Here is a 16,377-nt window from a genome sequence, read left to right as displayed (position 1 = left end):
GAATGATTGCAAAGGCCATCAGTGACAACATCATCTGTTCAACGTACATCTTCGTACACCAGACTGTCAGATCAATTGCCATCTAGTCATCTCTAATCTGATCCATTTGCCTTAAAGAACTGAGCCTTATTGCCTGAAGAACAACTATAATTCTGGATTTATCTCTGCAGAAGGAAACCAGCTTTGTTTTATCCCCCATTCCCTTCACCACACATGCATGTGTGTTGTGGATTATTTAGAGGGGTAAATGTTCATATTTTTTCATCTTACAAGCTAAGTGTTAAACAGTTTTGTAGCTTTGTGGAATAAGTTTTGTCCTGTAATAAATTAATAATGGTTGCACCTATTAAGATAAAATCTGGCTGGAACTTTTTATTCCGAGTCTAATGTAGAGAAAGCATGTGATTGGCCATATTAGAAACTGGACATAATGATTACATTTATATTGGAACTTGTTGGACAAGAAAAATATAGCACACTCCTCCTATAATGGCTATCACAGTGAGAATCATAAGTTTCAGTCGGCTGAATAATTCCAGAGGAACTCAACCCTTCTTTGTTCAATCAAAGTTGGGATTCTTCAAGGGACATTGAGTCTCTTCTGCTACCTGTACAAAATGAGCGAAATTGTGCTGTACACCAAATGGGCTGAAACCTGTAGCTATCATGGACTGTATGGCTCTGTTACTTGCTGTGTGAGCCCACTGATTCTTTGTGTAGCTCATTATTATCAGTAAACATTCCCATGAACTGAGTGACTACTTTGTGTGTATTCCTGTCAGTTTCTACAGGGACATCACATGTTCAAGACAACCTGCAAAGTCTAACAACACCAATTGAAATTCAATTTAAAGAACACAACGTAAGCTACTTGGAGAAACTGCTACTGAAAAAGTACAGAAGGTATCTTCAGTTTGTTCAACTTGATTTTTCACTTTTCTGCCATTGCAAACAAGGAAAAAAGTTTATAAAAATAAAAATAAAGGTGATTTCTTGGGATCATGTAATCTAAAGCAACTCTTGGTCCTAATTGAAGCAATAATGTCAAGAACAAAAACAGGAATTGCTGGAAATGCTCAACATGTCTGGCAGCATCTGTGAAGAGAAGTTAGAGTTAAGGCTTTAGGTCAAGTACACTTCCTCAAAACTGAGTCCTTTCAGTTATTATGATGCAATAATATGTTGCCTTTTAAGTAAATATAGAACTTTCAGACAAACAAGTCATTTGACAAGTGTTCTATTAGGGATTTTACTTGGTGAACATGTATTAAGTTGAATTGTAACATAATGGTAACAGTTAATTTTAAACATTTCTGTTTTTACTAGAAATACCTGTTTTTAAACATCATCTGGACTGACTTCAAAAATGGCAGGCATGTTTTTCTCTGCGCTGGTCTGGTTCCAAAAAATGGAATTACAGTAGTTTAATGAGCAGCAAGTTAAATTGGGTGTTCACAGCTTAATGTTGAAGCAGATAATGTTCAGATCAAAATGCAAAATTAAATATTGTGTAAACACACTTGTCTGGAAAATTTAGGTAGCAACGGGGGTGAAAACTATTTTAAATTTAAGATAGAGTTGGAATATGTATTCATTTTTTAAGAGTTATATTTCTGATTTCTATAGGTTTGTTAGGTTCTGCTGAAGTTGTGCACATAATGTGCTGTTTGGTCTACTTTCTTTCTAACTGATCAGGTGGGAAGCCCAGGAATCATATTTAAATGATAACTTCAAGCTTTTGATGTTCTAATGGTTTCCACTTTATCTGATTACTGGGTTTGCTCCCTGAGCTTGAATATTTGATTCGTAGGCTTTAAAAAGAATACTTACTTGATACTTGTTTTTTTTTGTCTTTTAGGACTCCAGGGGAATTTTTTCAGGCTTCCTGTACGAATGATTTAGGGTCTTTGTCGTCTTCATCTCGTGAAGAAGAGAGTGACCAAAAAGATGAAGAGCTCCTACTAACAGGTTAGTTTTATCAACATGCTTCACAACTGAAGATGATCTAACCCTTCAAAAATCATACAATTTATAAACCTGCCATAAATTGTGTTTACCTACAAACATATTTCACGTCTTGTGAAATATGAAACCCCTAGCTCTTCACTCAATATTTTTGGAGATAGTATAACTTTCTGGAGGAGGTGATGAATTTAGCAATAATCATTAAGGTATCTTTGTTACTGTTTCCTTATGGACTTGAACAACATGCAAGTTTCAAACTACTGTCCTTGTCTATTCAGCACACGTGTTTGGTGGGTAGAATGTGGACAACAGTAGTGATTTCATAAAAGCAAAATACTGTGGATGGTGGAAATCTGAAATAATCCCGGTGCTGAAAAATCTCAGCAAGTCTGGCAGCACCTATAGAGAGAGAAACAGAATTGATTTTGAGTCCAATAATGCTTCAGAATACAGTGATTTCCTTCCTGATGTTCAGTGAAATCTTTGGTTAGCTAACTCTTGAATGGAACTGGTCTGTTCTGTCCACTCCCCACCCCAATTTCCTCCTTCAGGGGACTATTTTATGTATTTATCTTTGCTTCTTCGTCAACCATGTAAGTTTTTAATAGAAGCTGTTATGAGGAATGTATGTTTTGATCTTTCAGAATTTTCTCAATTCTAGAACAGTCCCTGTGCGTTGAAAAGTAACAAATATTTAGAAAGGAGGGGAGAGAAAACAGAGAACAGTTTGCTCTGATTTTAATTGTTTTTTTTTGTTACTAAATTGAGTATTTAACTGTCAGTGTTAGAATTTAGAATTAAGGATGTGGTACCCAGGCATAGTCAAAGCATATGTACAATAGGTACACAAAAGCTGACGTTTCGGGCCTAGACACTTTAGTGCTCCTAAGATGTTGCTTGGCCTGCTGTGTTCATCCAGCTCCACACTTTGTTATCTCAGATTCTTCAGCATCTGCAGTTCCCATTACCTCTGTGCAATAGGTGCATTGTGTTTGAAATCAAACTATCCTTTTTTTTTAAAAGCTTAGGATTAGATAAGGCAGTATGTTTGGATTTTCAAAAAGCATTCCATGATGTGCCACGAATGGTTATTACACACAACTTTTTTTCTTTATTCATTCATTGGACATGGGCATCGCTGACCAGGCAGCGTTTATTGCCCAGAGGGCAGTTCAGAGCCAACTGCATTGCTGTGGGTCTGGAGTCCCATGTAGACCTGACGAGGCAAGGATAGCAGTTTCCTTCCCTAAAGGACGTTAGTGAACCAGGTGAGTTTTTCTGACAAGTGAAAATGGATTCATGGTCATCATTCGATTCTTAATTCCAGACTTTTTTTAATTGAATTTAAATTCCATCATGGAGGGATTTGAGCCTGGGTCCCCAGAATATTATCTGGGTCTCTGGATTAACAGTCCAGTGATTATACCACCATGCCATTGTCTCCCCCTGTGCTTATGGGATTTGGGGTAAAATATTAGCTTATGTTGTGGATGTTTATACTTTGGAAAATATGTGTTTAGAATTAAATGGGTCATTTTTCAACTTGATGGCAGTACCTTGTGAAGTACTGCACGGCTTGGACCTTCACTAATTATAATCTGTATCAAAAACATGGATGAAGGTGCTGAATGTAACTTCTATAAATTTGCTGCTGGTAAAAAGGCAGATGGGGAAAAACGCTGTGAGGAGGATGCAAAAAAGCAGTGAAGGATTTGGACAAAGCGAATGGGCAAATAGGTGGAGAAGGGAAAGGTATCCACTTCTATGGGAGAAATTGTAAAGCAGAATATTTTTTACATGGTGAGTAAGGGAAATGCTGATACTCTGAAAGGCCTTAAGTGTTCTCATATATGTTTCACAGAAAATTAAGATGTAGGGCAGCCAGCAATTAGAAAATGAGTGGTATGCTACCCTTTATAATAAACGGATTAGAAAACAGAAACAATTAATTCTCCCAATTTTGTAGAGCCTTTGTGAGATCATAATTGGCACAATTGTAGTCTTGTTTAAGGAAGTACACATTTGCATGATGAAAGGGTGCAACAAACATTGACTGTTTATTCCTTGGCTATAAATTAGAAATTGAGTAGACTGGGCCTGTGTTCCTTTCAACTTAGAGTAACGAGACGTGGTCTAATTGAAGCAGCTAAAATTCTGATAGGATTTTACAAGGCAAATGCTTGGAGGATGCTCTGCTGGTTGGAGAACCTAGAATTTTTTGTCATTCCTTATTTTTGATGATTCTGTGAAACTGAAACATTAGTTTTGAAACAGCTTACACAGTCATAGGTTCTAAAATGACAGAATTCACTTTTATGTTGAAAGAGTAAATGCATGGGGTCTTAAACAGGAATGGACTGAGGTGAATCCCAGCCCCTCAGTTATAGAGTAGACTGCTGTGATAAGGGTAAAGGAGAGCAAGGAAAAGTGATGCGGTCTTGGTGTGGGTGGGTCTTGAAGACAGAGAGAAGAGACACATTGACAATGGCGACTCGGAAAAGACTAATAACATTGAAAGTTTTAAAGCAACTTCTGTGCTACCTTCACTAATATCATCATATATCTTCGTCTTTTCTTTATGGCAGCTGAAGAGATTGAAGAACGTGAAAACTACATTGCTCTTTTTAAAGTGGATGAACCCTCTGAGGACACAGAGGCAGTCCCGTCAGTTTTGAGAATTATCGAATTAGAAGAGGTAAGTATGTATATAGCAAATAAATTAAAGGTCTGAGCCTACAAGCAACTAAACTCCAGAATTTTTCACTGTTAAGAGCTCCAAGTGTGAAGGTCAGATTTGTATTTCGAAGCTGTCAAAAATCTTGATGAATTTACACAATGGCTTTCGGAATCCAGTCATAGCTATGCAGCAAAAATTGTAGACGTAGAACTCTAACCTCAAGTTAAATATTTCTCAATACAACATTATGATAAATATGACTTGTAATTTAAAAAAAAATTATAATAATATTGCAAGGTGTTGATTGCCATGTAAGATTAAAACAAATCTAATAACATCCTAAATAGAAATTGTAAACTGTGTATTACTTGTGTAGAAGCTGAGAGGTATAAAGTCCATTTACTTACATTCCCTAGAAGCTCCAATATAAGCTACCAAATTTATATCTTCAAAAATAATTGGTGCAAATGCCTGGTATACCATTTGAATTATTGTGTTGATTGGCAGCTAAAGACATTACACAGTTTGTTAGGGTTTCATTCAAAAGCATGAGATTTTGATGATCCTTAGCATATTGTGTGGGGAGAGGGGACAGACTGACTGCTGTTATTGTGGTGTTGAAATACTGTTTGACTGACAGGTGGGAAAGAGATTTCGACTGATGACATTTTACTTATATGGGAATGTGTTATTTATCAGTTCGAGTTAATACAGTTGTTTCTGTTAAACTTCAAATCCAGTCAGCACTGGCTCCTTGAAACCTATCTCTAGAATTCCCTTTTCACATTAGATACCAGCCAGCTTATATGTGGGCCTCTCTCTGCCTTGAAGCAAATGCTTAAATATTAATGACTTGGTAATAAAGAATTATTCTGGAAGGAATAGGTGGATTTGAGAGATGAGTTGAGCAACACCCTGTGGCATACTACCAAGTGAAAACCCGTAAAAGGTTTGCTAATCTAAAAAAATAGTAGTAATAGGGCGGCACGGTGGCTCAGTGGTTAGCACTGCAGCCTCACAGCGCCAGGGACCCAGGTTCGATTCCAGCCTCGGGTAACTGCCTGTGTGGAGTTTGCACATTCTCCCTGTGTCTGCGTGGGTTTCCTCTGGGTGCTCCGGTTTCCTCCCACAGTCCAAAGATGTGCAGCCTAGGTGGATCGGCCATGCTAAATTTCCCTTAGTGTTCAGGGGTGTGTGGGTTATAGGGGGTCTGGGTGGGATGCTCCAAGGGGCGGTGTGGACTTGTTGGGCTGAAGGGCCTGTTCCACACTGTAGGGAATCTAATCTAATACATGTGTTTTTAAATTGGTGCTTTAAAGATCAGAAAGGCTTACTCATAATTCCATGAGTACTGATCTCCAATGCAAACTTTTTTTAAAAATTAAGTAAGTAATATCCACTTCTCTCAAAACCTCAACAGTTATACCCTATAATGGAGTACGATCCTTTGTAGACACTTTGGATTTCCCATATTCTTACATGTCAATAAAAATAACTGAAAAGCAAAGTTGTAAAATATTTGCATGCCGTTCCAATAATGTTCCCGATGATTGAACCTCCCAGATCTGTGGGTTGCAGTGTAACGATACGAGGTAGGCCATGTAGGATTGAAATGAAAATAAATTTCTATACCCAGAGAGCAATGAGGCTGTAAAATTCTGTACCAAGTAAAGCGATTGAGGCCAAAACATTGAATGTTTTCAAAAATGAGTATGATATAGTTTTTGGATGAAAGGGATCACAGAGTCATGGGACAAAGCAGGAACAAGGTACTGAACTGGATGAACAGATTTGATTGTATAGAATGGCAGGGTAGACTCAAAGAGCCAAATAGCCAACCCTTGCTCCTATTTTCTAAGTTCTAGTTTCTAGGTTTAGTGAAAAGGAACATTGGAAAACCTCATGAGTGTTATAGCATTTTAAGTTTTCTACAGATGACCCAACTTGTGTTTACAGTGAGGCTTTACCAAAATTCACTTGAAGTAATGGCTTTCCATCATGTAAAGTATGATGCATGTAACTTTTGTGTGCATTTTTGTCACATGTTCTTTGTGCTACTGCTGATTGATCTCTTATGTTTATTGGAGATAAACATTAATAAAATTGAAATACAATATTCCAAAAAGAAAACAGCAGTAGCATTGTGTTGTCATGCTTTAAAGTTGAAATTTCTGAGGCATTGTGTGTTTGTAATTGTTAGTCTAATTTTAATGTTTGTATGGAAAATGGAATTGTTCTATTAGTTCAGTAGCAATTTCTAGGGCTAAGGCTGTGACATATTGAACAGACTGGAAAGAGATTTACTTTTCTTTGGAATATCCATTTCCTCACATGGGAATGCTGATAATGCCCCCGAAAAGGAACAGTGTGCCATCACGTAGCATGCACATTCCTTCCCTAATCTAGACCAGGGCTAAAATTCATGACAAATCTTTGGAGGTCTGAAGAAATGGGCTAACCATTTGAGAAATATGGTGAATACAAATTTTGATTGTATTATAAGACAACATAGGCATACTCATGAATAGAGTGTGGGAAAACTTGCTGGTAGACTGTGCAGTGAATCAAATTGTCTTTATTACTAGACTGACAATGACACATATGAAGAAACTTCCAGTTACTTGGTTGAAGAAGCTGATGACAATCAACAAGAAAATAGACCAAGGTAATATATTGCAATGTTTGAATGTCTTTAATACAAGTATGCGGGAACTTTCAAATAAATTGCTTTTTGTGGGGCGAATAATTTAAGTGAACTTCAGGGATTTGGAGTTTGCATTTTTCTGTTTCAAATCTGTGTGAAAGAATGGCTAGCTAACCTGGAGCATGGTTTCCCTCATAAGCACAAATTACATAAAGTATAAATTAATATATTACAAACAGAATATTCTTGAACTTTTGAATGCTACCTGCTATTACGGCTTGTTATTATTGCAGATCACAGCTGAATGATTGTACTGTCGTTGCAGCCCCATCATTCCATAGTTCCCACTGTACAGTCTGGTACACACACAATTTTTTTCTTTCTTCTGTTCTCCCCTTCTCAACACTTGATCCTGTTAGATCTCTGCCTTTCTAATTGGGAATTTGTCTATACATTGGTTGTTCTAGCTTTGACCCTCACCAGTACTTTTCTCCATTCCTGCTAACCGACTTCATTTATCTTCCTTTTCTGTCATTACTGGTACGTTGCAACCAAATGTTCTCCCTGTTTGATATTTGTACCTTTCATTAAGGGTACATATAAAGGTTATTCACTGCTAGTGATTATTTTGCAGATTGTCGTTAGTATAATGACTGAAACTTAATATTTCTGAGAAAACATCTAATATGCAATGTTAAATAGCAAAAATAATGAGTCCATTTTTTAAAATTGTTCAGCCGCCCACGGTCCTGACAATACCCTACAATTTAACACTAGGAACAGCTTTAATTATTTTAAAGCAACACTTCAGTTGCTAACTTTGCAGGAATACCTGCCTTACAGAGCTATTGATGGCAGCTCTGTAGTCCCACCAGCACCAGTAGGTGAACTTTGTCTACAGGTTGTCTCACCATGCTGAGATGCCCTGGGAGCTTAGGGTTGAAGAGGTCATGAGAACAGTGTAAAAGTGGAAGAATGACCTATGGTGGGAGTGACATGAACCTCTCTCCTCTGTAAATAAAATATGGGCACTGAAGAGATGAGGCCCTTAAGTGACCATTAGTTGGCTGAATAATGAACAGGCTGCCTAACACTGCCTCTGCCTCCATAAAACTTCAGACAGTTCAGGGGCAAATAGGTGAGTGGGAAGGCAACTGATTGAATGACACATATCACCTGCTTTCAGACCCATCAGTGAAGGTATAAAATCCAGCCTAGATTGTCACAAATGTGTAGTTACAGTTAGAGTTAGAACATGTAGGGATAATTGCATTCAAATGAACAGATAGAATGCAGTTGCCATTTTAACATCGTGAATTCTATGCTTCTTTCTATATATCCATTATAAAATCCTGCGCTCACATTTTATAATTGAAACTGTAATTAACGTAAACTTTGCCTGTAATTCCACCTTTCTGTCAATGTCAGTGGAAAAGATTGATGGAAGAACTAGCACGTGTAGGATATTCAATGTAGTTGATGGGAATTTATTCACCTTATCTCTTCCAGAATTTATGGAAGTTTCTGTGACACAATGAACGCATTATTGAAACATGAAAACATCACAATATCAAGAAATATTGACACTTCACCCTTTCAAGTTTCAGACCGAATTGATTCTTCAGCCTTCAGTTGCACCTATACAGTAGAAGAAAATCAACAATTATCTCTCCATGACGCAGATGGAGATTTAATAGGAGAGCAGCACAATAATGAAGGTATAGATTACCCAGACTCTTTTCATAGTGCATATACAGAAAAGAAACCTTCATGATAACTCCAATCTCTCACAAGTAGCAAAAATTTGAACACTATTGACATGTTCTCCTCCTTCACCTTGACACGTTTCTCCCTGCTACACCCCTCACCAAGGGAAAACTTGGTATGACTGAGACCAAAGTCTGACCATCTCATGCACAGTGAAGGTATTGCAGGCTTTCTGACAAATCTCAAATGAGAGCAAGTGCCCCTTTTATTTCATCTCTTTCCCTTGGCCTGCAAGGCAAAAGAATACTTCCCTTAATTCCTTTCATCTTCAATTCTTCCTTCAATCGCAACACACTCTGCCTAGCCCATAGCCCTAAAGGCCAGAACCACATATACCTCAATTTTCTTTGCAATCTCCTATCTTTCAATTTATCCTTGTAGCTTCTTTTCTTTCTTCTACTTCCCTCCAGTGCTTTTCTGCTTCTAATTCAAATACCTCCCTGTAACTTACTCGATCAGAATACTAGACAGCATGATTTCCTGCATGTGGGTTTATAGGGCCATACTAGTCGTGAATTTGGAATATACAGTGCACCTTTCAGTCTAAACTTTGATGAATCACATTGCACATCTGGACAATGTCAATACATTGCTCAGAGCAGAAGTTATACCTGTAAGTAATGAAAAAGTATTATTGACAATGCTATCAAGCAGAGATTTCAAAGTAACAACCTCACCAATGCTCAGTTTGTTCTTAAGAAGACCAGATTACCACCTTTGTGCAAACATATACAGAAATAATGGATTCCAGAAGTAGGTTAAGAGTGCCCACCCTTGATGTTTAGGCAGCCTTTGATCAAGTGTGGCACTGGGGAGCCCTGGCAAATAATGCATGTCAACCTCCATTGAAGAAAAAGGGGGAGATGAAAAGCAGGCAATTATGGACTAGCTAACAACATTTGTTATTAGAAAAATGTAGAATCTCTTGTTGAAGAGGATATGGTGGGGAGCTTGGAATATACCAGTTCAGTTATGTAGGCAACATAGTTTTATGAAAGAGTAATCATGTTTGACTAACTTGAAAGTTTTTTGAGGAATTAACAAGCAATAGGGATAAGGGGGAAGCTTGTGGATGTGCTGTTCTTGGATCTCCAGAAGCTTTTAATAAAGTCACACCTCAAATGTTGGTCAGTTTAATGAAAGATGACTTGATTGGAGTTTTTAAGTGTCAAGGATGTTGCCCTGTGTATCACTTTCATACAGCTTTGCACCATACACAATACCAGTAAATATACTATTAGAATTTAAAATACTGTTTTTCTGCAGAGAAAAGCTCAGGTAATACAGTGAAATATTTTGAATTACTTGTTCAACTCTTGTAGACATGAACGTTCTTTAGCAGTGTTTTTGACATTACCTGATACTTTCCCAAACATGGATCATGTTAGCGCTTTGGAATTAATTCAAAGTGAGAATGATCAAAATAATAAATTGAACTTTGAAACTTTAGGCAGAACATTGGCTTAATGTTGGTTAATGTCAAGTCTAGAGAGCGATGTGTTTTATAATGATTGCTTTAATTGGGAACTCTCTAACTACTGTTTTAAAGCTCAGTGTTGAAAAGTGTGGCACGTTGTTATATTTTAATGTGAATCCATATTTCAAACATCCAGGCATGGCTGTGGAAAACAAATTTGATATTGTTTCATGTTCATTGTTTCTTTGGCGCAGTGAATTTAATACGGCAGCAAAAACTCTGGAAGTAACATAATCTGAGTTTTATGTGATGGTTGTTGCAGTGTGTTCGATCTATGAACAATCCAAGTGCAGGTTTGGTCATTATCATGAGAATTGGTGGATGTCATTCACTACTGCTTTGTTCTGCTTTCTTCAGTATTTTTCATGAGATATGAGCGTTGTTGGCAAGGCCAGCATTTTTTGACCATTCCTAATTGCCCTTAAACTGAGTGGCTGTCTAAGCTTTTTCAGAGGACAGCTGAGAATCATCTGCTTTGTTGTGGGTTTGGAGTCAAGTATTGACCAGACTGGGTAGAACTGGTAGATTTCTGTCTATTAAGGAAAAGTAGTGAATCAAATGGGCTTTCAGACAGTCAAAGTTTGATCTTCAATTGGGACACTGAAGTTAGAGACAGCTGGGGTTGAATTAGCATTGTTGCCCTCGTCCTTCTGGATGGTAGAAATTATAGTGAAGAGGCTTTGAAGTAACCTTGGTAGGTCTCTTTGTGTATTGATTGAACATTCTTCACTTATAGGATGCCCAGTTGTGGAAAAGAAGATATTACAACTTATGGCACAACAGTATAATCGCAGCCACAATCCTCCAGGGTAGTATTCCATCACTCTCCTCACTTAAACGTTGCCGACAGTGGGAAAAAAATCAAGCGATCAAAGTAGAAGGGATTGTTATATGTGGACCTATGTGGACTGCTACATGCAGTACTGGTCACCGTACTTACAGAAGAATGCTACTGCATTAGTAGCATCTCCAAGAAGGTTGATTAGACTCGTATCGGGAATGAACAGATTGACAGCTTTCCTCACAAGACAATGTAACGCTTTTACTGAAAAAGAGAAGGAGACAAAAAAAACTGGTATCGGTAGGCCAATAGCTTGATGTCTGTTATCGGAAAAGTAGTATTCCTTACAAAGAATGTAATAGCAGAACATTTAAAAATACAAACCATGATCAAATAGGGACAGAATTGACCCATGAAGGGGAAATTGTGCCTGAAAAATTTACTAGAATTCTCGGAGGTGGTGATAAGCAAGAATGATGAAGGGGAGTAATGGGTGTACTTCATTTGGATATTCAGAAAATGTTTGATAAGATGCCACATATTGGGCTACTTAATAAGATAAGAATTCATGGTGCAGGAGGTGGTATGTTAGTGTGGGTAGAAGAACGGCTAACTAACAGAATACAGAGAGTTGAAATAAGCAGGAATTTTCAGGATGGTAATCTGTAACTAGCAGTATGCTTCATGGATCAATGCTGGGACCACACTTATTTACACTGCACGTTGAGAACTTGGATGAGGAAAGTGAATGTCCTATCACCTCATTGTGGATGAAGATGACACACAGTATCTGCAGCGCGATATGGACAGGTTATATGAGTGTACAAAATTTGTTAGGTGGAATATAATTTAGAAAAAGATGAGATTTTACACTTTAGCAAGAAGAGTAGAGGAGCTAAGTATTAATTAATCTCAAGACACTACATCCAAGTTTAGTAGGTAATAGGTATAGCAACTGGAATGTTCGCCCTTAATTTGGAGGTAGTGGAGATTTTGCTAAAGGTATACATGGTACATATAGTCCAATCACAGCTGAAATAAGGTAACCATTTTTAGGCCCCTACTTTGAGCAAAGATATACTGGAATGAAAGGCAGTTCAGAGAGGCTATCTAGGCAGATACCAGAGGATGAGTAGATTTGGCTTGCACTCATTGATGTAGAAGAATGAATAATGAAGGATCATATCATATTGAAAGATGCATGATTATTAGAAGGCTTGACAGAGTAGATTCGGAAATGTTGCTTCCCCTTGTGGGAGGGTCAAGGACCACAATAAGGACTCGCACATTTAAGACAGATAAGGAGAAGTTTCATTCGTAAGGATTTTGAATTTGTGGAGTTCTTTACCACAGAGGGCTGTTGAGGCTGGGAAGTTGTGTATTTCCAAGGCTCAGATAGATAGACAAATTTTTAATCTATAAAGGAATAAAAAGTTATAGGGTGAAGGCAGGAAAGTGGAGTTGAGGGTTATCAGATCAGCCATGATCTCATTGAATGGCAAAGCAGTCTTGGTGGGCTGTTTGGCCTACTTTCTGTTACTTCTGCTGTGGTCATTTGGCTACTTCTGGAATGTGCAGCATAGCTTAAATGGAACTGTTTCATTGTAATCCAGACTACTTATGGGTGGTTGGCAAACATTGCCCCCTTTTTCAGGGCAGTAGTAGTGGTGTTCAATAATTTAAATATTCAGCAGCTCAGGAAGCCACTTCGAAAGGTATGTCAGGTAAGCAGGCTTAGAGTGGGACGCCAGGCACAAGATGGGTAGGGTGGCAGATAGGTGATTGCTTAGATTAGGTCAAGGTAAGTGGGAAGTATATGCTACAACAGGAGGGGTTGTGTCGGGTTCCTGGGGATAAGGTGGTGTCTAGCAGTGGAGAAGGAGACTGTCACTTCTAATGGAGAGCAAGAGTGCTTGTTGCAGAGCAGGGGATGGAGTTATGATGGGATGCAGTAGCTAGTGGGTGTCACGTCCAATTTGAATGTGTTGGGTGGTGGTAGGAGGTGGGGTGGCAGTGTCAGGTCTTGGTAGGGGTAGTTGAATATGCACTTTAAGTTGGGTGGTCAGTTTAATAATTTCCCAGGAGTTAGATTAAGTGTTTAATTGTCTAACTTTTCCTGGGTAATTCTCAATTACAGTGGAACTCTCTGAATTCTATGATTTTAATAGATATTTTTGAAAGAATCCAACACAGGGGAATTGCCCGTTGATGTCTTCAATTTCCTGGTCAATTTCCTTGGAATCTGCTACTTTGGGGACTTTGTAGGATCCAACGAGCAGCTCCTGTATACACTGCAGAAAGGACAATTTGGGCCATTAAGACTGCAATATCCCGAACAAAATAGAAAATTTCTACCCAACCTGTTCGGAGCTATTATTATACATCCCTAGAGCAGGTGGGAACTGCTCCCAGATCCCTAAGCTCAGAAGTAAGGACACCAGCATTGAGCCACAAATCCTACCAATATGGATATGTTGTTAGCCACAAATAAGCTCGTGTTAGCCTCATAGATAGACGACAATATTTTCTATCCAGGGGATTTGTGTATTTCATGGCAGAGTTGATGGTCAACTACTGACAACAGTTTTTTTCACATTCAGATACACAAATAGCAATCGGAACAGTTTTTAAGAAGTATACGCTGCCTTCTGACCAGGCCAGAAAAGAACACATTATTTTCAAATAGCTGTTGTGTGCCTTTTCCATGTTGTTGAAGTATTCAACAGTTGTAATTCTCAAGTTTTTGATTTGCACTGGACTTTTCCATCCAGCTAATTGCCTTCCGTCTTGGTCTTCCTTTTTTCCAGTAGCCAATTCCTCAACTGTGTGACTTTTCAACCTCTGTTAAAACCAATGCCCAATTGCATTTCTTTTCATATTGAATTTGTCAACCCTGGTTATTGATGTTTTTGTTTAATGTATATATTTGCTTCAATCACAGTTGGTACAATTTTGTCATTCATACACCGGTTGTATAAAGTTTTAAAATAGTTTACATAATTAGATAATGACAAAGTTGCTGTTAATCTGGTGCATGAGTACATTTTCCTTTTTCTAAAAAAAGAGTACTGCAGACATTGGAAAATTGAAATAAGATAATTGAAATACTCAGAAGCACAGATAGCATCCATGGAGAGTGCAACAGCTTGTGCATTTTAAACTCAATAATTTTTCTTTGGAGCTGAATTTTTGAAGTTATTTACTATGTAATTTTTTTTCAGAACTAATTAAGTACTCCTTCATTGATTCGAAGATTAAAATTATATCTTTATGGCACTCTGCATTGTTGATTTAGTATGTTCCTCTCTTTTTAAATGTTTCTTTCTCAAATATTATTCACTTATGATGTACAAAGTTTTTCACCTAACTTTACAGATTATTCAATGGACCAGAAAGATTCAGTTCCAAGCAGCAAGACATCTTTGTCTCAGATTGGAGTAATGAACGTAAATCATTGTGGTGGAAGAGTAGATGCAGTCTCCCCTGATTGTGGTAGTAATTCATACAGGAGTCACCAATTTGTAAGCCAAAGCCTTGAGGGAACAAATGTTATCACTTCTATATTGCCATCACCAAGGACTTCGGAGTTGTCAAGTAATGCAGTTGAGGACCCTTTTTCTACATCAAATGTTTCTGAGGAATTTGACCATAAGCTGCAGATTGACAATTTGGAACACAGCAAGAACACTGGTCTCACTGCAAAGCCAACTGATGTAAGAGTTTAACATTTCTTCAAAGTCTTGTCCTGTAATAAATCAATCCCTTAAGCCATAACACAAATTTCTGTGTTTAATTGTCAAACTAAACAGATGAACATAAATAGAGTTGGTATCTTTGTGGAATACTGCACAGCTAAGCTGATCTTTTCTCCCCCCATGGGTTCAAGCCACAATACTGCTCAGATATTAGGAATATTATTCTATTATTCCATTACTGCAAATGTGAGGAATGACTTGTAGCATATGAATATTAGATGCTTATAAATGTTTCAGCCGAGCGATATTAAAGCAAACTAAGATAGAGATATGGCAAGAAAGTAACAGTAAGTATAAGTGGATGAAGTTTGAACTGAGAGAATCTAAATTCTGTTCCTCAATAACTGAGCTAGACCCTATTTTCCTTTTAGTTTATTCAAATCAACTGGGCATACACAGGAAATAAAATCAATGCTTGGCATCAATTTGGGGCACACAGAAAGATAGGGATGCTACAGCAGAAGACGCATCATTAGCAATGTGATGAAGGCAGATGTGACATATATTTGCGAGAAAAGGGCACAGCGATAAGAATTCAAGAATTCTAAGGCTTCACATTCATAGAAGTTGAGTACATACAGGAAAAAAAACATAAATAAAATGAGGTTTTGGGCTTTATAGATGTGATGTTAAATACAAGAATAGAGAGTGATTTTTGTGTAAGGTATCAGTGATGCCAAAGTTAGAAAGGTGCATGCATTTCTGCACATTCTACAGCAAGCATTCTTAACTATGAAAATAATGTGAAAAATTCATTAGAACAATGCTAGGCATAAGAGGCTTCATTCAGAAAGAGAGTCAATAAAATAAGGATTTCTCATTGAAACAAAGAAGAAAACTGAAAGGTTTTAATTTTTTGGACAACTAGTGAGAGATTGTTTCGTGTGCTAGTGAATTGGAGATGCAGATTCAACATTGTTAAACAAATGATCTTGGAATGAAAGGTTATTAGAACATGGATTTTACTGTGTGTTCATTTAAATGAACTTAATAAATTACAATTCAGCTGAATAAATTAATAAAATAAATGACAAAACATCCAAGGAAATAAGAAAAATTGGTATTGAGGAAATAGTATCATCTGAAGAACCAGTGCAAGAGCAATGGTCAAATGTTCTGTCACGTGTCTTGCTAACCTCTCTTTATACAATCTAAAGATAAAACAATGCTTGTTCCATCTTAAGTTTCTACCTAACCTTTTCAATGTGTTACATTTGACATGCTGTCATCTTCTTACCCCGTCTTCATAAGTTAGAAGAAATATTGATTTTGTTGTGTAGCAAGTATGTCAGGGATCTTTTATTTATTTTG

At 37.5% G+C, this 16,377-nt stretch overlaps 1 protein-coding gene across 2 annotated transcripts in view; it reads left to right on the top strand.

The window, feature by feature from the left end:
* zbbx (zinc finger, B-box domain containing) overlaps positions 1–16,377 on the top strand; it is a 125,769-nt gene that overhangs the window by 80,365 nt on the left and 29,027 nt on the right. For both annotated transcript variants that reach the window (XM_059651072.1, XM_059651073.1), the window contains exons 11-16: positions 783–903; positions 1,859–1,968; positions 4,551–4,660; positions 7,228–7,307; positions 8,796–9,004; positions 14,687–15,024. In XM_059651072.1, the coding sequence (XP_059507055.1) occupies positions 783–903; positions 1,859–1,968; positions 4,551–4,660; positions 7,228–7,307; positions 8,796–9,004; positions 14,687–15,024 (968 nt within the window). The remainder of the gene's footprint in view (positions 1–782; positions 904–1,858; positions 1,969–4,550; positions 4,661–7,227; positions 7,308–8,795; positions 9,005–14,686; positions 15,025–16,377) is intronic.

Source organism: Stegostoma tigrinum, chromosome 14, assembly GCF_030684315.1.
Source record: "Stegostoma tigrinum isolate sSteTig4 chromosome 14, sSteTig4.hap1, whole genome shotgun sequence".
NCBI lineage: Eukaryota > Metazoa > Chordata > Chondrichthyes > Orectolobiformes > Stegostomatidae > Stegostoma > Stegostoma tigrinum.
The sequence above is the reverse complement of the archived record's forward strand: the minus strand, read 5'-3'. Positions and strand labels throughout refer to the sequence as shown.